This window comes from Ranitomeya variabilis, chromosome 6, assembly GCF_051348905.1.
Source record: "Ranitomeya variabilis isolate aRanVar5 chromosome 6, aRanVar5.hap1, whole genome shotgun sequence".
Taxonomy (NCBI): Eukaryota; Metazoa; Chordata; class Amphibia; order Anura; family Dendrobatidae; genus Ranitomeya; species Ranitomeya variabilis.
In genome coordinates, this window is record NC_135237.1 from 24555564 (window position 1) to 24579515 (window position 23952).

The following is a 23952-nucleotide window of genomic DNA, read 5'->3' on the forward strand; positions in this document are numbered from 1 at the left end:
ACAGCAGTATACAGCACAGAGCACAGCCCACAGAGAACTATATATAGCACAGAGCACACAGTAGTATACAGCACAGAGCACAGCCCACAGAGAACTATATAAAGCCCACAGCAGTATACAGCACAGAGCACAGCCCACAGAGTACTATATACAGCCCACAGCAGTATACAGCACAGAGCACAGCCCACAGAGAACTATATACAGCCCACAGCAGTATACAGCACAGAGCACAGCCCACAGAGAACTATATACAGCCCACATCTCTTCTCTTCCTCCCCTCACCTCCTCCGAGAATGGCCCCACAGTCCAGAAAAAAAAAAAAAACTCTCCTCACCTCTCCTCGCGCCCAGCGTTGCTTCCTGGTTCCTGCTCCTGTCTCAGCAGCTGCAGTCTGCCCGGGACACAGCAGGTGCGCGATGATATGACGTCATCGCGCACCCGCAGTGTCAGAGGCAGAGCGGGGAATGATGGGAGAGGAGCGTCTGTAGACGCTCTCTCCTCCATCATTGCATTCAACTGTACCGGCGTCTATACGCCGGTATAGTTGAATGCGACGGCGGGGGCGGCGGATTGAGCGGCCCACCACTGGCACCGGCCCTTCTGGCATTTGCCAGAAGTGCCCTATGGCCAGTCCGGCCCTGCCTGTATATATATACACTGCACAGTACCACTCCTCCTGTCCTGTATATATACACTGCAGAATTTACAATAGCTATCACTCATGTAAGAAGTGAAATCTGGCATTGTACTCTACCTATATTTCTCTGCTGTATCTGGGCATCATGGATCGTGGTATGTGTTAAAGGGGGGGGGGGGCCCACTGAGACTCTTTCGCCCGGGGCCCTCAAAAACCTGGAGCCGGCCCTGGTGACATCCATAGCCTCCAGACTTCAGGCCGTCATTATCTGCAAAGCCTCACACAGGAGGAAACCAGTGATGGTGACGTCCATGGCCTTAAGACTACAGGCCGTCATTGCTACAAAGCCTCAGACCAGAGGACACCAATGATGGTGACGTCCATGGACTCCTGACTTCAGGCCGTCATTATTTGCAAAGCCTCACACAGGAGGAAACCAGTGATGGTGACGTCCATGGCCTTAAGACTTCAGGCCGCCATTGCTACAATGCCTCACACCAGAGGACACCAGCGATAGTGATGTTGATGGCCTTAAAACTTCAGGCCATCATTGCTACAAAGGATTCTCTATAAAGAATGAAACATGAACATTTTATTATGGGAAAATTAATTTGTCTAATTACTTTTGAGCCCCTGAAATGGGGCGGCTTTGTAGAAAAATGACTGCAATTGCTAAATGTTTCAAAGGATATTTTAGCTCAACCCTTTTTAATTAAACCTGAAAGTCTCCACTTCAATTACATCTCGGTAGTTTCATCCTTAATCCAAAAAAGTGGCCTGCAGAGCTGAAATCACAAAGATTCAGTCACTGCTAGTGTTGAGCATTCCGATACTGCAAGTATCGGGTATCGGCCGATACTTGCTGTATCGGAATTCCGATACCGAGATCCGATATTTTTGTGATATCGGGTATCGGTATCGAAACAACATTAATGTAAAAATGTGTAAAAGAGAGAATTAAAATAAAAAATATTGCTATACTCACCTCTCCGACGCAGCCTGCACCTTACCGAGGGAAGCGGCAGCGTTCTTTGTTTAAAATTTGCGCTTTTCTTTCCTTTACGTGAGTCCCGGCTTGTGATTGGTTGCGTGCCGCCCATGTGACCGGGACGCAACCAATCACAGCAAGCCGTGACGTAATTTCAGGTCCTTCAGGATTTTAAAATTACGTTCCGGCGTTGTGATTGGTTGCGTCGCAGTCACATGGGCGACGCAACCAATCACAGCAAGCCGTGACGTAATTTCAGGTCCTTAAGGATTTTAAAATTACGTCCCGGCTTTGTGATTGGTTGCGTCGCAGTCACATGGGAGACGCAACCAATCACAAGCCGTGACGTCACGGGAGGCTGGACACGCGCGCATTTTAAAATGGGCGCGTGTCCAGCCTCCCGTGACGTCCCGGCTTGTGATTGGTTAATGGCGGCCATGTTGCCGGGACGCGGACCAATCACAGCAAGCCGTGACGTAATTTCGTCACGGCTTGCTGTGATTGGTCCGCGTCCCGGCAACATGGCCGCCCTGACCAATCACAAGCCGGGACTTCACGTAACCAAGTAAAAGCGCGAATTTTAAACAAACAACGCTGCCGGTTCCCTCGCTGAGGTCCAGGCTGCGTCGGAGGGTGAGTATAGCGATATTTTTTATTTTAATTCTTTCTTTTACACATTTATATGGATCCCAGGGCCTGAAGGAGAGTTTCCTCTCCTTCAGACCCTGGGAACCATCAGGAATACCGTCCGATACTTGAGTCCCATTGACTTGTATTGGTATCGGGTATCGGTATCGGATTGGATCCGATACTTTGCCGGTATCGGCCGATACTTTCCGATACCGATACTTTCAAGTATCGGACGGTATCGCTCAACACTAGTCACTGCCCAAATATTTCTGGACTTAACTGTATAATGTGACACCAGTAAGGTTATGAGGGAAGTTCTGTTTTTGATAAATTTTTTATGAGAATCCTACCCAAGAAATAGTATGAACTTCGAGTAAGTTGTGGTAGATGTTGTTCTTAGCGGGTGGGAAAGAAATCTCCACAGCGATCTCTGAATGTGACAACCCCACAGCCTGAAGAGCCTTTCCCCCTGACATGGACGAGATATGGAGAAAATCCCGCATCTCACCCGATTCTTCGTTTTTCCATTGGGCAGGGACAGTTTTTTCTTTTAAGAGAACATTTAAGAATATTCTGAGTATCAGTATATTAATCCCTGGATACGTTTTCTTTCCCTTTCTTTAAGATTCGACCAAGAAACTCAAGGACGTCTTGGAGGAGTTTCATGGTAACGGAGTCCTGTCCAAATATAATCCGGAGGAGGTAACTCACTTATTTATCAGAATTGTCGTTTTTCTATATATGTTTGAGGCTGAATTGACATTTGGAGCAGGATGAAGCGCTGTTCCCCCACCAAAATGTGGGAAACATTGATGGAAACGGGGTCCATCTGGTGTCGGGGGTGTCCATTGGCAGGGCCGGCCTTTGCCCTGTGCGACCTGTGCGGCCGCACAGGGCGCCAAGGCTCGTTAGCATACAAGGGGCGCATTTGAGCTCAGCAGATTAATGTCACATTACATCACAATGTAGACGCTTAATGGCCTGAGGGCGCCCGCACCTCTTGTGGCGCCCCCCGCCGCGCCATTTGCGCTATCTGTATCTGCTGCTCGCCTGCTCCTGCCCAGTGCCGCCCGCCCGGCGCCCGCCCTGTCGCTCGGCTCTCTGCGTGTGACGTAATGTCACACGCGCAAGCCATTCTCCCCGCTGGGCAGGGACAGCACGCAGAGGAACTTTAGTTCCGCCTTCTGCTGTCCCCGGCGGGAGAGAACGGCTGCACAGCGTGTGACATGATTACGCCACACGTCCCCGCTCGTGCCCCGCCGCTCTCTTCCCGGCACTGAAGAGCAGAGCAGAGGTGGACCTGAGGAGCCAACTGTTACTCAGCCAAGCAAAGCGTGAGTAATAACCACCTCACATGGCCTCCACTATGCTGGCGGTCGCCCCGGGGGGGGGGGGGGTTTGGGGTGCAGCTTGCTTTTTTGCAGTGTGCGTGTGGGGGGGGGGGGTTGGGGTGCAGCCTTATTTTTTGGTGTGTGTGGAGGGTGGGGTGGGGTTGGGGTGCAGCTTGCTTTATTTTTTGCAGAGTGTGTGGGGGGGGGTGGGGTTGGGGTGCAGCTTGCTTTATTTTTTGCAGTGTGTGTGTGGGGGGGGTGGGGTTGGGGTGCCGCTTGCTTTATTTTTTGCAGTGTGCGTGTGTGGGGGGGGGGGGGTTGGGGTGCAGCCTTATTTTTTGGTGCGTGTGTGTGTGGGGGGGGTTGGGGTGCAGCCTTATTTTTTGCAGTGTGTGTGTGTGGGGGGGGGGCGGGGTGGGGTTGGGGTGCTGCTTTATTTTGCAAACGTATTATGTGTGGGGGGGGGGCGGGGGGTTGGGGTGCAGCTTTATTTTGGAAACTTATTATGTGTGTGGGGGGGGCGGGGGGGGGTTGGGGTGCAGCTTTATTTTGGAAACGTATTATGTGTTGCCGCAAGCAAGGGGCCCATCCGCAAGCATGGTCGCTGTGACTGGGTCTGGACACTGTGGCTGGGCACCATTGCTGTGACCCTTTTGCTGTGGGGCCCATTGTGTGGCTGGGCCCTGTTGCTGTGGCTGGGCACTGTGCTTGTGGTGGGGCCTAGCCACAGCAATGGGGCCCAGCAGCAAGCACGGGGCCCAACAGCAGCAATGGGGCCCAGCCACAAAAAAAGGGGACCAGCCGCAAGAAAAGGGCCCAGCGACAGCAATGGGGCCCAGCCACAAGCACGGTCACTGTGACTGGGTCCGGACACTGTGGCTGGGCACCATTGCTGTGACCCTTTTGCTGTGGGGCCCATTGTGTGGCTGGGCACTGTGCTTGTGGCAAAAATAAAAAAAAAGGACACACCATGGATGCGGGCGGGCGGCACTGGGCCCCCCCAAGCCACGGGCCTGGGTGCTTCCGCATCCGTCACATCTATGGTGTGTACGCCACTGCATATGGCTCTAGGAACACAAAAGGGTGTTTAGCCTGATTTTCAGGCGTCCTATGGGTCTACCATGTAACATACTACTATGTCCAGGGCAGTAGGGGCTAAAATAGCCCTATGGTGCCTAACCTAACCATGGCAACCGGGGGGGCAATTGGGGGTTAGGTGCATTGCTCAGGAGCCACCCTACTCTCACTTCCTCCCGCTCCTCTCTGCTAAATGTATTCATCCATCCTTCTCCTTCTCCCCCTCCCACTCTTCCCAGACTTTGTGCAGTGTACAGTGGCTTACTTGTTTCTAGTTACTTATCACCTGCTCACCTCTGCCACCTTAGGTTTAAATGAGCAGATAGATGGTTATAGTAGCATGTGGACTGCACTAATAAGACTTTTGGTCCACCTAACCTTTTCAGGGAAGAATAACATTTGTCAGGCAAGATGAGCCCTAAGAAAGCATCTGGTGCACAGAACAGAAAGCGAAAGGCCTTAGCAGAACAGGCAAATCAAAAGCAAGCAGGGTCTTTAAAAAGACTGTTCGAAAAATCTTCTGAACATGGTGGCACCAATGTACCGAGCACTGCTGAGGAATCAACATCAGATATTCCACAGCAAGAATGTGAAATAAGGAGTGGTATGGATACAATCCCATTGGAGCCAGGGGAACCATCAACGTCATTGAAAATTAGGATCAGCGAAGTTGACCAAGAGTCTACCATAGCAGACGTTTATGAGGTTGCAGTAGAACAAGATCAGTCTACCACACCAGCCCTCACATCAGAAGGGGATAACACATGCCAGCATGTGGAGGGCATTGATGAGGCTGAAAGCAGTGAAATTTCTGCAATCATTGACTCAGATCCTGCACTTTGGCCTACATTAAATTCTTCATCAATTGATCTAATCGTAGAAGCAGGCCCTGTGCAACTTGAAAATATAGAATTTAAGAGAGATGAGAGGAATCGACATTTTTCAGAGGACTTTTACTCTAGAATTTTGGACAATGGCGTGAAACGAGCAAGAAAGTGGTTGGTGTACTCCAAAAGTTTGAACAAAGTATTTTGCTTTTGTTGCAAACTGTTTGATAGAAGATCCCGTACGGCACTTGCATTGGATGGATCACAGGATTGGAGCCATATGAGTCAGATGTTAAAGGCCCATGAAACTTCCATTAACCATTACTCAGCAGAAACAAAGTGGATAGAAGTTCAGCTTCGCATGAAAAACAAAAAAACAATTGACCGTCAGTTACAGAGCAGAATACAGAAAGAGCAGCAGCACTGGAGAAACGTACTGGAAAGACTCATGCGTATTACTCAGTTGTTGGCTGAACGGAACTTGGCATTTCGAGGATCTTCTGATCGTCTATACACCGCAAATAATGGAAATTTTCTTGCTATAGTACAGTTATTAGGAAATTATGACTTTGTAATGGCAGAACATCTGCGACGAGTCAAGTCAAAGGAGACATCTGACCACTACTGTAGTAAAACTATTCAAAATGAAATAATTAATTTGATGGCCAAAAAGGTTATTAGTGAAATTCTTGAAAGATGCAAAAAGGCAAAGTATTATTCCTTAATTCTTGATTGTACAACTGATCTAGCCCATCAAGAGCAGATGTCTTTTACCATCCGTTTTATTGATGTTAAACTTGGGTTATGCCAGATCAGGGAACATTTTCTTGGATATGTTGCTGTAACAGACACAACTGGTAGAGGATTATCAGATATTATTCTTAATTTCCTAATTAGCAAAGAGCTAGATATTGATGACTGTCGTGGCCAGGGCTATGACAATGGTGCCAATATGGCAGGCAAAAATAATGGTGTTCAAGCCAACATACTAAAAAAAAATCCATGGGCGTTTTTTGTACCATGTGGATGCCACAGCCTCAATTTAGTGGTTGGAGATGCAGCAGAATCTAACATAGATTCTATAACCCTGTTTGGAATTATTCAGCGTGTATATACTATTTTTGCTGGGTCAGCCAAGAGATGGAAGGTTTTGACAGACCATGTATCAGGTCTTACTGTAAAACCTCTATGTACCACAAGATGGGAATGCCGGATAAACTGCCTCAAACCACTGATCCAAAATCTAGCAGGTATACAGGAGGCATTATTTGCCCTTTCTGAAGACAGCAGTACAGAGCCAAAAACAAAACATGATGCTCTAGAGTTGTCCCAACATATCCTTAATTTTAAATTCATGGTGTCCTTAATTGTGTGGTATGACATATTATTTCAAATCAATATTGTGAGCAAAGCTTTGCAAAACCAGACCGCCAACCTCATCACAGCAGCAGACATGATTGAAAAAACCCATGATTTTCTTAAGAAATTCAGGGAGAATGGTTTTGAAGGCTCTTTCCAAAGAGCAAAGAATATAGCAGAGGAAAATGGTGTGGACCCCATATTTAAGAGTACCTCACGTGTTAGAATTAAAAAACCCACTTTTAGCTATGAAGGACGGGATGAACCAATTGTGGATGCAAAGCAGAAATTTAAGGTTGAGTTCTTCAATGTGTTGGTGGATACTGCTTTAAATTCAATGGAGGAGCGTTTCCAGCAACTCAGTATTCATAATAAAAAATGGGGCTTTTTGTACGATATAAAGAGCCATGAATCACGGGAAGACTTGTTGGCACATAGTGTAGAACTGCAGAAGTCTCTGACTTATGGCAATAAGTCTGACATAAATGGTGCTGAACTTTCTGATGAACTCTGGCACATTCGGAATGTGCTCCCTGATGATGTTGAGACTCCGCTGCAGATACTTGGTTTCCTCACCAAAAATGAGTTTACAGAGCACTTTCCACAAACCTGGACTGCACTTCAGATTCTGTGCACCATCCCGATTTCTGTGGCCTCAGGAGAGCGCAGTTTTTCAAAACTTAAGCTCATTAAGACATATTTAAGGTCCACTATGACAGAGAGCAGGTTATCCTCACTTGCAGTCTTGTCAATTGAAAATGATGTGTTGGCATCTCTAGACTTAAATGAAACTATTGATGAGTTTGCCAAAGTAAAAGCACGGAAAGTTGCTTTTTAAATCAGTTTATGTAGCACGTTATTATGTTCTTGTTGTTGCTGGATTACAGTATAGTGCACTTTATTTTTATTTTTTTGTCTTGAAGGTTGAAAATTGTGCACATATTTAATGACAGTTTTTCTCATGTATGTTGCATATTTATTATATTATTTATATTTGATATTTTAAGATATTTTATTTAGTATTAAGGTGGATCAAAAGTCATAGAATGACTCTTGGTCCGCACGGCACCCGACCTGCTGCCACCCGTCCGGAACTCTTCTCCATGCTGGCCATCATCTCTGCACTCCGATTGGCTGTCAGCGTTGGGCTGACAGCCAATCAGAGTGCAGGGCGGTGTTTGGCCTTGCAGGCCGCCGCTCTGCACTCTGATTGGCTGTCAGCCCATATGGCTTTGGACCAAGCGTCATTTTTTCCTTTTGGTCCGCTTTAAAGCACTTTATAATTCCCGTTATTGCAATATTAGTGTTTCTTCAAGTGTTTTGCAGGGAAACACAAGTTTTCTAAGTAAACGTGTTGTTGTGAATATTAAAGAGTTATTGTTTTCTTTCAAAGTTTGGAGGGGGGGGGGGCGCCGTCCTGCAGTCTCGCACAGGGCGCCTTTTGGGCTAAGTCCGGCCCTGTCCATTGGATACATATATATATTCCGCCCCGGCCTCTTGGGTGTGTGACCAGGAAGGTCCATGCCTCCTTGCAATGGTGCTGAGGATACAGTAGAGCTCCGACCTGTGACAATCCTATTATTGTATTCTGAAAAGTTATGGACGCTTTCCGGGGAGATTCATTTTTACTTATTTGCTTGTATTTTGGAATTAAACGAACATTCTTGTAATTGAGTTTCTTTAAAAATGTAGCACCGTTCTGCTTTTTAGACTTTTTGTTTTCCTGAACATTTCTGGCTGCAGAATGAGCTAACTGAGAATTGATCAGGAAGCAACCTTCGAGGGTTGGTTCACACATATCCTCAGAGCTTCAGCTAGATAACTCAGACTATTTATTACTCTTTTAATCTGTGTACAATCTGTGTGCAATCCATATACAATCTGTATACAATCTGTGTGCAATTAGTATGCAATTCATGTGCAATTTATATACAATCTGTGTGCAATCCATGTACAATCCATATACAATCTGTATACAATCCATGCACAATCAGTATACAATTCTTGTGCAATTTGTGTACAATCCATGTACAATCCATGTACAATTAATATCTAATGCAATTTTTTACAGCAGCAGACATTGATCATTTACAAGACCATTTACAGTTTCCTTTGTATAATGGATCTACGCAATGTGTCTGTAAAAAACTGATGCTTTACTACATGTGATATCCGATTTTTTTTTATTTTTTTTGTGCAGCCATAGAATTCAATGGCCGAGTCTCATCCAATTTCTGGAAGAAACTAGCGCATGCTGTATTTTTTTTCAAATGCAGATTTCCTCAGTAAAAAAAAAATTACAGTCTGTTCATTAACGGACAGCACTGGGACAGAAAATACAGTCATGTGAACGGGCCCTAACATGTAGTTTGACAATCTATTTTTCTGTCCAATAGTTTTGCAATTTGCACAGGTTTATGACAAAGTAGATCTGAACTTTCACGTGGTCATAAATGAGCTGAGAGGAGCTCTGAAAACGTCACATGACAAACTTACAAACTTTCGATCTGAAATTCCATCAGAGCTCACTGACAAATTCTCAGTTGACTCATTTATTGACAATGTAAGACAGCGGCTATAAAGGGCAAAGGGAGGAAAATTTTTAATGAAGCTCAAATGCAAAAATAATTTTTAGCCCCTAAAACATGCATTTAAGTAACAAAAAAAATTGTCATATGCTTAAAGGGAGTTCTCCGGAAAAGCAAAATACTGGCTTCAGTGGTCGTGTGGCGGTCTTGCAATCAGCAGAATTGAGGCCAGAGATTGGCTGAAGCAGTCAGGGGTAGTTTTGGCAACTTAAGAGGCTACTGAAGTTTTTGTTTCTTCCATCTTTGTACTGCTATTAAGCCACGCCACAGGCGGCACGTCAAAGGAGCGGATGTTACACTGCAATACCAGAGCATTGCTAGGTATTGTGTCTACCATTATGCAGATTCAGGTCCCCTATACGGACTTTGATAAAAAGAAAAAATATAATAATTAAAAAAAGCCATCCCTTTTAATATTTTTGTGTTTTTAATATGGTGAAGATGAATTATTGTTTCCACATAATGAAGAAAATAAATAAGGAAAAAAAATAGAGAAAAAAAGTTAACACAGTTTATCTCCACCATTGTTATCATTCATCAGCTAAAAAAAAAAAACAAGAAAAAAACAAGAAAACAAACAAACCTATTTAGTCTCGTCACGTCTGCACTGTCCAGATATGATAAAATGTCATGGAGTTTTTCTCAGGTGTAAGAAGAAAGAAAATAAAAATTACAGTTTTTTTTAAACATTTCACATCCAGAAAAATAGCATTCATCACGCTGCATTTTACCCGCAGAAACGGCGGCTCTTCCCACAGAAAAGCTAATCTTCATACAGCCCCATGGTTAGAGTCTAAGAATTTGGAGATACAGAACTATTTTGTAAATTTTTTTTTATTTTTAAGCATTAAAGAATAAAAAAGTGACATACATTGTATCACCATAGCCAATACTGATCTGAAACATAAAAGTTAATTTTGAAAAATCCCTGGCTGTAATTTGTAAAAAAAAAAAAATAGCTGCGCATTACTCACCCTCACTGGGTCCAAAGCTGCTCCCGGCGTCTGTAATTGTCTTTGTGACATGAGCGCTGCAGCCAATCACTAAGCTCAGCAATTCTGACAGTGTTGATGGCTGAGTCGCTGAGCTGAGTTACTGGCTACTTTTGCCTTGCTGCGAAGCTGCTTCCAATATTATTGACTATTTTACTTTGTGTCCCGGTCCAGGAAACTTGCAGTCCGCATATCTGCTGCTGCCACCCAGCCGGGAATTGGCATCCAACGCTGCTTTTGGGCAGTGATCCATTACAATAGCACGGAGTAGCATTGTGGCGGTGTCTGGGCCTCTTACCCATCGGGAAACATGAACCCCAAATTATTCTGTTCTGCATTTTCCCATAGATCATAATAGACAGTAATATTCCCACTGAAGAGCTTAGTGTTGTGTGTTGTGGTGAGCAGATTGCTATCTGGCAACAAATGAGCAGCGTTCTGCCAACCGTCAGATACAATAAAAGCAGTCATTCTGTCACTTTGCGTAAATCAAGCCTCGTGATAACCGTACAAGTAATGCTGCTGCTGCTTTGTGGTATTGTAGTACAAAACCCGACCATGTGGAGCGCTGCAGAGAGTAAGACGCACTCATTTCGAATACAAGACGTGCTTTACTTTATAGAATTATTATTATTATTTATTTATATAGCATCATTGATTCCATGGTGCTGTACATGAGAAGGGGTTACATACAAGTTACAGATATCACTTACAGTAAACAAACTAACAATCACAGACTGATACAGAGGGGCGAGGACCCTGCCCTTGCGGGCTTACATTCTACAGGATGATGGGGAAGGAGACAATAGGTTAAGGGTTGCAGGAGCTCCGGTGTTGGTGAGGCGGTAGCTCCGGTAGTGATGAGGAGGCAGCGGGGTCAGTGCAGGCTGTAGGCTTTCCTGAAGAGATGGGTTTTCAGATTCCGTCTGAAGGATCCGAATGTGGTTGATAGTCAGATGTGTTGGGGCAAAGAATTCCAGAGGATGGGGGATATTCGGGAGAAGTCTTGTAGGCGGTTGGGTGAGGAGTGTTGTGAATTTGGATTCTGGGCTCCCCCGGTGGCTACTGGTGGAATTGAACTGGTGTTGTCATCTTCTCTGTTCACCTGTTCCCATCAAGATGTGGGAGTCGCTATATAACCTTGCTGCTCTGTTAGTTGCTTGCCGGTCAACAATGTTATCAGAAGCCTCTCTGTGCTTGTTCCTGCTCCTAGACAACTACTAGATAAGTTGGACTCTTGTCCATGTTTGTTTTTGCATTTTTGTTCCAGTTCACAGCTGAAGTTTCGTTACTGTGTCTGGAAAGCTCTTGTGAACAGGAATTGCCACTCTGGTGTTATGAGTTAATGCCAGAGTTTTAAAGTAATTTCTGGATGGTGTTTTGATAGGGTTTTCAGCTGACCATGAAAGTGTCCTTTCTGTCTTCTGCTATGTAGTAAGTGGACCTCAAATTTGCTAAACCTATTTTCATACTACGTTTGTTATTTCATCTTAATTCACCGCCAATACATGTGGGGGGCCTCTGTCTCCTTTCGGGGTATTTCTCTAGAGGTGAGCTAGGACTAATATTTTCCTCTGCTAGCATTATTTAGTCCTCCGGCTGGTGCTGGGCATCTAGAATCAACGTAGGCATGCTACCCGGCCACTGCTAGTTGTGCGTTAGGTTTAGTTCATGGTCAGCTCAGTTCCCATCTTCCAAGAGCTAGTTCCTATATATGCTGATGCTATGTTCTCTTGCCATTGAGAACATGACAGTTTGACCGGCCCACTAAAGGGTTAAAATCCTTGGCTGAGAAAGGAGAGAAATAAGAAGTCTGCTGAGAATTTTTTTTTTTTTTTTTTTTTTCTCCTTCTAATCTTTGAATGGCTCTGTGTCCACCTGTTTGTAATGGATCTTCAGAGTGTAACTGCAGGTTTGAATAATCTCGCCACGAAGGTACAAAATTTGCAAGACTTTGTTTGTCATGCACCTGTATCTGAGCCGAGAATTCCTTTGCCGGAATTTTTCTCGGGGAATAGATCTGGGTTTCAGAATTTTCGAAATAATTGCAAATTATTTTTGTCCCTGAAATTTCGCTCTGCCGGAGACCCTGCACAGCAGGTCAGGATTGTGATTTCCTTGCTCCGGGGCGACCCTCAAGACTGGGCTTTTTCATTGACACCAGGGGATCCTGCGTTGCTCAATGTGGATGCGTTTTTTCTGGCCTTGGGGTTGCTTTATGACGAACCTCATTTGGAGCTTCAGGCAGAAAAAACTTTGATGTCCCTATCTCAGGGGCAAGATGAAGCGGAAATTTACTGTCAAAGATTCCGTAAATGGTCTGTGCTTACTCAGTGGAATGAGTGCGCCCTGGCGGCGACTTTCAGAGAGGGTCTCTCTGATGCCATTAAGGATGTTATGGTGGGGTTCCCTGTGCCTGCGGGTCTGAATGAGTCCATGACAATGGCTATTCAGATCGATAGGCGTTTGCGGGAGCGCAAACCAGTGCACCATCTGGCGGTGTCCACTGAGAAGTCGCCAGAGAGTATGCAGTGTGATAGAATTCTGTCCCGAAGCGAGCGGCAGAATTTTAGACGAAAAAATGGGTTGTGTTTCTATTGTGGTGATTCTACTCATGTTATATCAGCATGCTCTAAGCGCACTAAAAAGCTTGATAAATCTGTTTCCATTTGCACCTTACCGTCTAAGTTTATTCTATCTGTGACCCTGATTTGCTCTTTGTCATCTATTACCACGGACGCCTATGTCGACTCTGGCGCCGCTTTGAGTCTTATGGATTGGTCCTTTGCCAAACGCTGTGGGTATGATTTAGAGCCTTTGGAGACTCTTATTCCTCTGAAGGGGATTGACTCCACCCCATTGGCTAATAATAAACCACAATACTGGACACAAGTAACTATGCGTATTAATCCGGATCACCAGGAGATTATTCGCTTTCTGGTGCTGCATAGTCTACATGATGATTTGGTGCTAGGATTGCCTTGGCTGCAATCTCACAACCCAGTCCTCGACTGGAGAGCTATGTCTGTGTTGAGCTGGGGATGTAGGGGGGCTCATGGGGATGTACCTGTGGTTTCCATTTCATCAACTATTCCCTCTGAAATTCCTGAGTTCCTGTCTGACTATCGTGACGTCTTTGAAGAATCCAAGCTTGGTTCATTACCTCCGCACCGAGAGTGCGATTGTGCCATAGATTTAATCCCGGGTAGTAAATACCCAAAGGGTCGTTTATTTAATCTGTCTGTGCCTGAACATGCTGCTATGCGAGAATATATAAAGGAGTCCTTGGAAAAGGGACATATTCGTCCATCGTCATCTCCCTTAGGAGCCGGTTTTTTCTTTGTGTCAAAAAAAGACGGCTCTTTGAGACCATGTATCGATTATCGGCTTTTGAATAAAATCACTGTAAAATATCAATACCCATTGCCGTTGCTGACTGATTTGTTTGCTCGCATAAAGGGGGCCAAGTGGTTCTCTAAGATTGACCTTCGTGGGGCGTATAATTTGGTGCGTATCAGGCAGGGGGATGAGTGGAAAACCGCATTTAATACGCCCGAGGGCCACTTTGAGTATTTAGTGATGCCTTTTGGTCTTTCAAATGCTCCGTCAGTTTTCCAGTCCTTTATGCATGATATTTTTCGCGATTATTTGGATAAATTTATGATTGTGTATCTGGATGATATTCTGATTTTTTCGGATGACTGGGACTCTCATGTCCAGCAAGTCAGGAGGGTTTTCCAGGTTTTGCGGTCTAATTCTTTGTGTGTGAAGGGTTCTAAGTGTGTTTTTGGGGTACAGAGGATTTCCTTTTTGGGATATATTTTTTCTCCCTCTTCCATTGAAATGGATCCTGTCAAGGTTCAAGCTATTTGTGATTGGACGCAGCCCTCTTCTCTTAAGAGTCTTCAGAAATTTTTGGGCTTTGCTAACTTTTATCGTCGATTTATTGCTGGTTTTTCGGATATTGCTAAACCATTGACCGATTTGACTAAGAAGGGTGCTGATGTTGCTGATTGGTCCCCTGACGCTGTGGAGGCCTTTCGGGAGCTTAAGCGCCGTTTTTCCTCTGCCCCTGTGTTGCGTCAGCCTGATGTTGCTCTCGGGCTAGTGGATTATTGTTGCCCTTGCCTATTCCTAAGAGGCCTTGGACGCACATCTCGATGGATTTTATTTCAGATCTGCCTGTTTCGCAGAAGATGTCTGTCATCTGGGTGGTGTGTGACCGTTTCTCTAAGATGGTCCATTTGGTTCCCCTGCCCAAGTTGCCTTCTTCTTCCGAGTTGGTTCCTCTGTTTTTTCAAAATGTTGTTCGTTTGCATGGTATTCCTGAGAATATCATTTCTGACAGAGGGACCCAATTCGTGTCTAGATTTTGGCGGGCATTCTGTGCTAGGATGGGCATAGATTTGTCTTTTTCGTCCGCTTTCCATCCTCAGACGAATGGCCAGACCGAGCGGACTAATCAGACCCTGGAGACATATCTGAGGTGTTTTGTGTCTGCTGACCAGGATGATTGGGTTGCTTTTTTGCCATTGGCGGAGTTCGCTCTCAATAATCGGGCCAGCTCTGCCACTTTGGTGTCCCCGTTTTTCTGTAATTCGGGGTTTCATCCTCGATTTTCCTCTGGTCAGGTGGAAACTTCGGATTGTCCTGGAGTGGATGCTGTGGTGGAGAGATTGCATCAGATCTGGGGACAGGTGGTGGACAATTTGAGGTTGTCCCAGGAGAAGACTCAGCTTTTTGCCAACCGCCACCGTCGTGTTGGTCCTCGGCTTTGTGTTGGGGATTTGGTGTGGTTGTCTTCTCGTTTTGTCCCTATGAGGGTCTCTTCTCCTAAGTTTAAGCCTCGGTTCATCGGCCCGTATAAGATATTGGAGATTCTTAACCCTGTTTCCTTCCGTTTGGACCTCCCTGCATCCTTTTCTATTCATAACGTTTTTCATCGGTCATTATTGCGCAGGTATGAGGTACCGGTTGTGCCTTCCGTTGAGCCTCCTGCTCCGGTGTTGGTTGAGGGTGAGTTGGAGTACGTTGTGGAGAAAATCTTGGACTCTCGTGTTTCCAGACGGAGACTCCAGTACCTGGTCAAGTGGAAGGGATACGGCCAGGAGGATAATTCTTGGGTGAATGCATCTGATGTTCATGCCTCTGATCTGGTTCGTGCCTTTCATAGGGCCCATCCTGATCGCCCTGGTGGTTCTGGTGAGGGTTCGGTGCCCCCTCCTTGAGGGGGGGGTACTGTTGTGAATTTGGATTCTGGGCTCCCCCGGTGGCTACTGGTGGAATTGAACTGGTGTTGTCATCTTCTCTGTTCACCTGTTCCCATCAAGATGTGGGAGTCGCTATATAACCTTGCTGCTCTGTTAGTTGCTTGCCGGTCAACAATGTTATCAGAAGCCTCTCTGTGCTTGTTCCTGCTCCTAGACAACTACTAGATAAGTTGGACTCTTGTCCATGTTTGTTTTTGCATTTTTGTTCCAGTTCACAGCTGAAGTTTCGTTACTGTGTCTGGAAAGCTCTTGTGAACAGGAATTGCCACTCTGGTGTTATGAGTTAATGCCAGAGTTTTAAAGTAATTTCTGGATGGTGTTTTGATAGGGTTTTCAGCTGACCATGAAAGTGTCCTTTCTGTCTTCTGCTATGTAGTAAGTGGACCTCAAATTTGCTAAACCTATTTTCATACTACGTTTGTTATTTCATCTTAATTCACCGCCAATACATGTGGGGGGCCTCTGTCTCCTTTCGGGGTATTTCTCTAGAGGTGAGCTAGGACTAATATTTTCCTCTGCTAGCATTATTTAGTCCTCCGGCTGGTGCTGGGCATCTAGAATCAACGTAGGCATGCTACCCGGCCACTGCTAGTTGTGCGTTAGGTTTAGTTCATGGTCAGCTCAGTTCCCATCTTCCAAGAGCTAGTTCCTATATATGCTGATGCTATGTTCTCTTGCCATTGAGAACATGACAGAGGAGCGAATAAGTGTGGAGGAGAGAAGGAGGTCTTGGAGGGACCGGAGAATACGTGAGGGAAGATATCGGGAGATTAGGTCAGAGATATATGGAGGAGACAGGTTATGGATGGGTTTGTGGGTCAGTATTAGTAATTTGAGCTGGATACGCTGAGTGTTGTGAAATTGGATTTTGGGCTCCCCCGGTGGCCACTGGTGGAATTGAACTGGTGTGCATCATCCTCTCTGTTCACCTGTTTCCATCAGGATGTGGGAGTCGCTATTTAGCCTTGCTCCTCTGTCACTTCCATGCCGGTCAACATTGTAATCAGAAGCCTTTCTGTGCATGTTCCTGCTGCTAGACAACTCCCAGCTAAGTTGGACTTAGTCCTTGTTTGTTTTTGCATTTTGTTCCAGTTCACAGCTGTAGTTTCGTTTCTGTGTCTGGAAAGCTCTTGTGATCTGAAATTGCCACTCTGATGTTATGAGTTAATACTAGAGTCTTAAAGTAATTTCAGGATGGTATTTTGATAGGGTTTTCAGCTGACCATGAAAGTGCCCTTTCTGTCTTCCTGCTATCTAGTAAGCGGACCTCAATTTTGCTAAACCTATTTTCATACTACGTTTGTCATTTCATCTAAAATCACCGCCAATATTTGTGGGGGCCTCTGTCTGCCTTTCGGGGAAATTTCTCTAGAGGTGAGCCAGGACTATATTTTCCTCTGCCAGGATTAGTTAGTCCTCCGGCCGGCGCTGGGCGTCTAGGGATAAAACGCAGGCTACGCTACCCGGCTACTGTTAGTTGTGCGGCAGGTTTAGTTCATGGTCAGTTTAGTTTCCATCCTTCCAAGAGCTAGTTCGTATGTTTGCTGGGCTATGTTCTCTTGCCATTGAGAACCATAACAGTTTGACCGGCCGTAAAAGGGTTAAATTAATTGACAGAGAAAGGAGAGAAAAGAGAAGTCTGCTGAAGATTTTTTTTTTTTTTTTCTCAGTTCTGAGTGTGCTTGTAATTGAATCTCTTGCAAGTCTGCCTATATTGCAGCCTTTCTCTCTCTCTCTCCTTCTAATCCTGGAATGGCTCTGTGTTCACCTGTTTAAAATGGATATTCAGAGTTTAGCTGCAGGTTTGAATAATCTCACCACGTAAGTTCAAAACTTACAAGATTTTGTTGTTCATGTTCCTATATCTGAACCTAGAATTCCTTTGCCTGAATTTTTCTCGGGGAATAGATCTTGCTTTCAAAATTTCAAAAATAATTGCAAGTTGTTTTTGTCCCTGAAATCTCGCTCTGCTGGAGATCCTGCTCAGCAGGTCAGGATTGTGATTTCTTTGCTCCGGGGCGACCCTCAGGATTGGGCTTTTGCATTGGCTCCAGGGGATCCTGCGTTGCTCAATGTGGATGCGTTTTTTCTGGCCTTGGGGTTGCTTTATGAGGAACCTCAGTTAGAACTTCAGGCGGAAAAGGCCTTGATGTCCCTATCTCAGGGGCAAGACGAAGCTGAAATATACTGCCAGAAATTCCGTAAATGGGCTGTGCTTACTCAGTGGAATGAGTGCGCCCTGGCGGCGAATTTCAGAGAGGGTCTCTCTGATGCCATTAAGGATGTTATGGTGGGGTTCCCTGTGCCTGCGGGTCTGAATGAGTCCATGACAATGGCTATCCAGATCGATAGGCGTCTGCGGGAGCGCAAACCTGTGCACCATTTGGCGGTGTCTACTGAGAAGACGCCAGAGAATATGCAATGTGATAGAATTCTGTCCAGAAGTGAACGGCAGAATTTTAGACGAAAAAATGGGTTGTGCTTCTATTGCGGTGATTCAACTCATGTTATATCAGCATGCTCTAAGCGTACTAAGAAGCTTGATAAGTCTGTTTCAATTGGCACTTTACAGTCTAAGTTTATTCTATCTGTGACCCTGATTTGTTCTTTATCATCTATTACCGCGGATGCCTATGTCGACTCTGGCGCCGCTTTGAGTCTTATGGATTGGTCCTTTGCCAAACGCTGTGGGTATGATTTGGAGCCTCTTGAAACTCCTATACCCCTGAAGGGGATTGACTCCACCCCATTGGCTAGCAATAAACCACAATACTGGACACAAGTAACTATGCGGATTAATCCGGATCACCAGGAGATTATTCGCTTTCTTGTGCTGTATAACCTACATGATGTGTTGGTGCTTGGATTGCCATGGCTGCAATCTCATAACCCAGTCCTTGACTGGAAAGCTATGTCTGTGTTAAGCTGGGGATGTAAGGGGACGCATGGGGACGTACCTGTGGTTTCCATTTTATCATCTATTCCCTCTGAGATTCCTGAATTCTTGACTGAATATCGTGACGTTTTTGAAGAACCTAAGCTTGGTTCATTACCTCCGCACCGGGAGTGCGATTGTGCCATAGATTTGATTCCGGGTAGTAAATACCCTAAGGGTCGTTTATTTAATCTGTCTGTGCCTGAACATGCTGCTATGCGAGAATATATAAAGGAGTCCTTGGAAAAGGGACATATTCGTCCTTCGTCATCTCCCTTAGGAGCCGGTTTTTTCTTTGTGGCTAAGAATGATGGCTCTTTGAGGCCGTGCATTGATTATCGGCTTTTGAATAAAATCACGGTTAAATATCAATATCCGTTGCCACTGCTGACTGATTTGTTTGCTCGCATAAAGGGGGTCAAGTGGTTCTCTAAGATAGATCTTCGTGGGGCGTATAATTTGGTGCGAATTAAGCAGGGGGATGAGTGGAAAACCGCATTTAATACGCCCGAGGGCCACTTTGAGTATTTGGTGATGCCTTTTGGTCTTTCAAATGCCCCTTCAGTCTTTCAGTCCTTTATGCATGACATTTTCCGTGATTATTTGGATAAATTTATGATTGTGTATCTGGATGATATTTTGATTTTTTCGGATGACTGGGACTCTCATGTCCAGCAGGTCAGGAGGGTTTTTCAGGTTTTGCGGTCTAATTCCTTGTGTGTGAAGGGTTCTAAGTGCGTTTTTGGGGTTCAAAAGATTTCCTTTTTGGGATATATTTTTTCCCCCTCTTCCATCGAGATGGATCCTGTCAAGGTTCAGGCTATTTGTGATTGGACGCAACCCTCTTCTCTTAAGAGTCTTCAGAAATTTTTGGGCTTTGCTAACTTTTATCGTCGATTTATTGCTGGTTTTTCTGATGTTGTTAAACCATTGACTGATTTGACTAAGAAGGGTGCTGATGTTGCTGATTGGTCCCCTGCTGCTGTGGAGGCCTTTCGGGAGCTTAAGCGCCGCTTTTCTTCCGCCCCTGTGTTGCGTCAGCCTGATGTTGCTCTTCCTTTTCAGGTTGAGGTCGACGCTTCTGAAATCGGAGCTGGGGCGGTTTTGTCGCAGAGAAGTTCCGATTGCTCCGTGATGAGACCTTGTGCTTTTTTCTCGCGTAAATTTTCGCCCGCCGAGCGGAATTATGATGTTGGGAATCGGGAGCTTTTGGCCATGAAGTGGGCTTTTGAGGAGTGGCGTCATTGGCTTGAGGGGGCTAGACATCAGGTGGTGGTATTGACTGACCACAAAAATCTAATTTATCTTGAGTCCGCCAGACGCCTGAATCCTAGACAGGCGCGCTGGTCGTTGTTTTTCTCTCGGTTTAATTTTGTGGTGTCCTACCTGCCGGGTTCTAAGAATGTTAAGGCGGATGCCCTTTCTAGGAGTTTTGAGCCTGACTCCCCTGGTAATTCTGAACCTACAGGTATCCTTAAGGATGGAGTGATATTGTCTGCCGTTTCTCCAGACCTGCGGCGGGCCTTGCAGGAGTTTCAGGCGGATAGACCTGATCGTTGCCCACCTGGTAGACTGTTTGTTCCTGATGATTGGACCAGTAAAGTCATTTCTGAGGTTCATTCTTCTGCGTTGACAGGTCATCCTGGAATCTTTGGTACCAGGGATTTGGTGGCAAGGTCCTTCTGGTGGCCTTCCCTGTCTCGAGATGTGCGAGGCTTCGTGCAGTCTTGTGACGTTTGTGCTCGGGCCAAGCCTTGTTGTTCTCGGGCTAGTGGATTGTTGTTGCCCTTGCCTATCCCGAAGAGGCCCTGGACGCACATCTCGATGGATTTTATTTCGGATCTTCCTGTTTCTCAGAAGATGTCTGTCATCTGGGTGGTGTGTGATCGTTTCTCTAAGATGGTCCATTTGGTTCCCCTGCCTAAGTTGCCTTCTTCTTCCGAGTTGGTTCCTCTGTTTTTTCAAAATGTGGTCCGTTTGCATGGTATTCCGGAGAATATCGTTTCTGACAGAGGTACCCAATTCGTGTCTAGATTTTGGCGAGCATTCTGTGCTAGGATGGGCATAGATTTGTCTTTCTCGTCTGCTTTCCATCCTCAGACTAATGGCCAGACCGAGCGGACGAATCAGACCTTGGAGACATATTTGAGGTGTTTTGTGTCTGCAGATCAGGATGATTGGGTTGCTTTTTTGCCTTTAGCGGAGTTTGCCCTCAATAATCGGGCCAGTTCTGCCACCTTGGTGTCTCCCTTTTTCTGTAATTCGGGGTTTCATCCTCGATTTTCTTCTGGTCAGGTGGAATCTTCGGATTGTCCTGGAGTGGATGCTGTGGTGGAGAGGTTGCATCAGATTTGGGGGCAGGTAGTGGACAATTTGAAGTTGTCCCAGGAGAAGACTCAGCTTTTTGCCAACCGCCGGCGTCGGGTTGGTCCTCGGCTTTGTGTTGGGGACTTGGTGTGGTTGTCTTCTCGTTTTTTCCCTATGAGGGTTTCTTCTCCCAAGTTTAAGCCTCGGTTCATCGGCCCGTACAAGATATTGGAGATTCTTAACCCTGTGTCCTTCCGTTTGGACCTCCCTGCATCTTTTTCTATTCATAATGTTTTTCATCGGTCATTATTGCGCAGGTATGAGGTACCGGTTGTGCCTTCCGTTGAGCCTCCTGCTCCGGTGTTGGTTGAGGGCGAGTTGGAGTACGTTGTGGAAAAAATCTTGGACTCCCGTGTTTCCAGACGGAAACTCCAGTATCTGGTCAAATGGAAGGGATACGGTCAGGAGGATAATTCTTGGGTGACTGCCTCTGATGTTCATGCCTCCGATTTGGTCCGTGCCTTTCATAGGGCTCATCCTGATCGCCCTGGTGGTTCTGGTGAGGGTTCGGTGCCCCCTCCTTGAGGGGGGGGTACTGTTGTGAAATTGGATTTTGGGCTCCCCCGGTGGCCACTGGTGGAATTGAACTGGTGTGCATCATCCTCTCTGTTCACCTGTTTCCATCAGGATGTGGGAGTCGCTATTTAGCCTTGCTCCTCTGTCACTTCCATGCCGGTCAACATTGTAATCAGAAGCCTTTCTGTGCATGTTCCTGCTGCTAGACAACTCCCAGCTAAGTTGGACTTAGTCCTTGTTTGTTTTTGCATTTTGTTCCAGTTCACAGCTGTAGTTTCGTTTCTGTGTCTGGAAAGCTCTTGTGATCTGAAATTGCCACTCTGATGTTATGAGTTAATACTAGAGTCTTAAAGTAATTTCAGGATGGTATTTTGATAGGGTTTTCAGCTGACCATGAAAGTGCCCTTTCTGTCTTCCTGCTATCTAGTAAGCGGACCTCAATTTTGCTAAACCTATTTTCATACTACGTTTGTCATTTCATCTAAAATCACCGCCAATATTTGTGGGGGCCTCTGTCTGCCTTTCGGGGAAATTTCTCTAGAGGTGAGCCAGGACTATATTTTCCTCTGCCAGGATTAGTTAGTCCTCCGGCCGGCGCTGGGCGTCTAGGGATAAAACGCAGGCTACGCTACCCGGCTACTGTTAGTTGTGCGGCAGGTTTAGTTCATGGTCAGTTTAGTTTCCATCCTTCCAAGAGCTAGTTCGTATGTTTGCTGGGCTATGTTCTCTTGCCATTGAGAACCATAACAGCTGAGGGAATGGGAGCCAGTGAAGAGATTTGCAGAGGGGGGAAGCAGAGGAGTAGCCAGGAGAGAGATGAATTAGTCGGGCAGCAGCGTTAAGGATGGACTGGAGAGGTGCAAGGGTGTTACCAGGGAGGTCACAGAAAAAGATGTTGCAGTAGTCGAGGCGGGAGATGATGAGGGCATGCGCAAGCATTTTAGTAGATTGACGATTGAGGAAAGGACAGATTCTGGAGATATTTTTGAGCTGGAGGCAACAGGAGGTGGAAAGACCTTGAATGTGCGGTTTGAAGGACAGGGCAGAGTCAAGGTGTGATGGTGTGATATGCTATGTGTGTATCATTTTTGTGTATATTTCTATTTCACTTATTTTCATGGTGTTCTCTTGTAGAAGGAGTTATTTGCTAATTGATGAATGGCTGTTGCTGCCATTTGATATCAGCCCCCACACTACGGTATTGTTTGCTAATATGCTAATGATATGTTGACCTAGCTTGTTGAAACAATGAGCCCCTGAGACCTTCCCCCTCCTCACCTGTGAATGAGGAGAGGGACTTAAAATATCAGGGAGGTGAGACACAGATCAGATCCTGTGTGGAATGATGATGTGTTCACAGCATCTCAGAGAGAAAGAAGAGTATATGGACTATGCTATCCTCTGTCTGCTGGATTGTTGGACTTTTATCCTGTTACTGAACTGCATTCGTGTTCTGGACTATTTTATATATGTATATGGACCTTTCGTATTTTTGCCTAAATAAAGGTCTTGGGATTGTTCACTCTTTGCTGTCTCTGTTGATTGTGTGGTACCGGAGAAGGACCCCATGACAACTGGTGGCAAGCAGCGGGATCAACAGAGCGTAACCTAATGGAGAACCACCCACAGAGTGAGTACAGAAATTGGACTGTATCCAGTTTACAGGAGAGAGCCAGAGACCTGGGCCTGAACTACCAGGGACTGACTAAAGAGGCCTTAATTGACCTACTGGTGGGTGCCAGCCGGCCACCTCTTCCCATATGTCTGAAGTACGAGCACTGGAGACGAGGACCCCCACCCCAAAAAGCCAGTGGGTAGTGTGGTACGAAGAAGAGATGGCGGTTCTGGGCCCAGGCATCTTTCAGGAGTACAAGGAGGAGGCTGCCCACCGGGCACCGCAGAGACAAGAAGCAATGGAGCTTGAAAGAGGGAGTAATGCAATGTGGAGTGTAAACCCAACGATTCGGGAGTCTGTACGGATCACCCAGACAGACTTTAAGCCATTTGATGAGGCTTCCGGAGATGTGGAGGGGTTCTTAAAGGACTTTGAGCAGCAGTGTGCTGTGATGGAAGTGCCCCACTCTGGCTGGATGCGTTTGTTAGTGGGACTCCTGAACGGTAGCCTGGCGGAGGCTTACCGAACCATTGACTCACAGCGGAATCGGGATTATAACATTGTAAAGCGGACTATCCTGGATTACCATGCTATCACCCCAGACTCATATAGGGCCAAGTTCCGAGACCTACCATGCACTACGGGGGGATCGTTTAGGATGTATGCACATAAGATGTCCCAGGCATGTCGGAGATGGTTGGAAGCAGAAAACGCCTTTACTGTGGAAGATGTTATACAGGCGTTCCTTATAGAACAATGTCTTGCCAAGTGCCCCGCAGAGGTACGGGATTGGGTCGGGGAGCGCACGCCGTGCACTGTG

General features: G+C 45.9%; 1 protein-coding gene across 3 annotated transcripts in view; it reads left to right on the forward strand.

Annotated features, from left to right (window-relative positions):
• Window positions 1-23952, forward strand: part of DGKB (diacylglycerol kinase beta) — a 655304-nt gene that overhangs the window by 138337 nt on the left and 493015 nt on the right. For all 3 annotated transcript variants that reach the window (XM_077268080.1, XM_077268081.1, XM_077268082.1), the window contains exon 3: window positions 2881-2957. In XM_077268080.1, the coding sequence (XP_077124195.1) occupies window positions 2881-2957 (77 nt within the window). The remainder of the gene's footprint in view (window positions 1-2880; window positions 2958-23952) is intronic.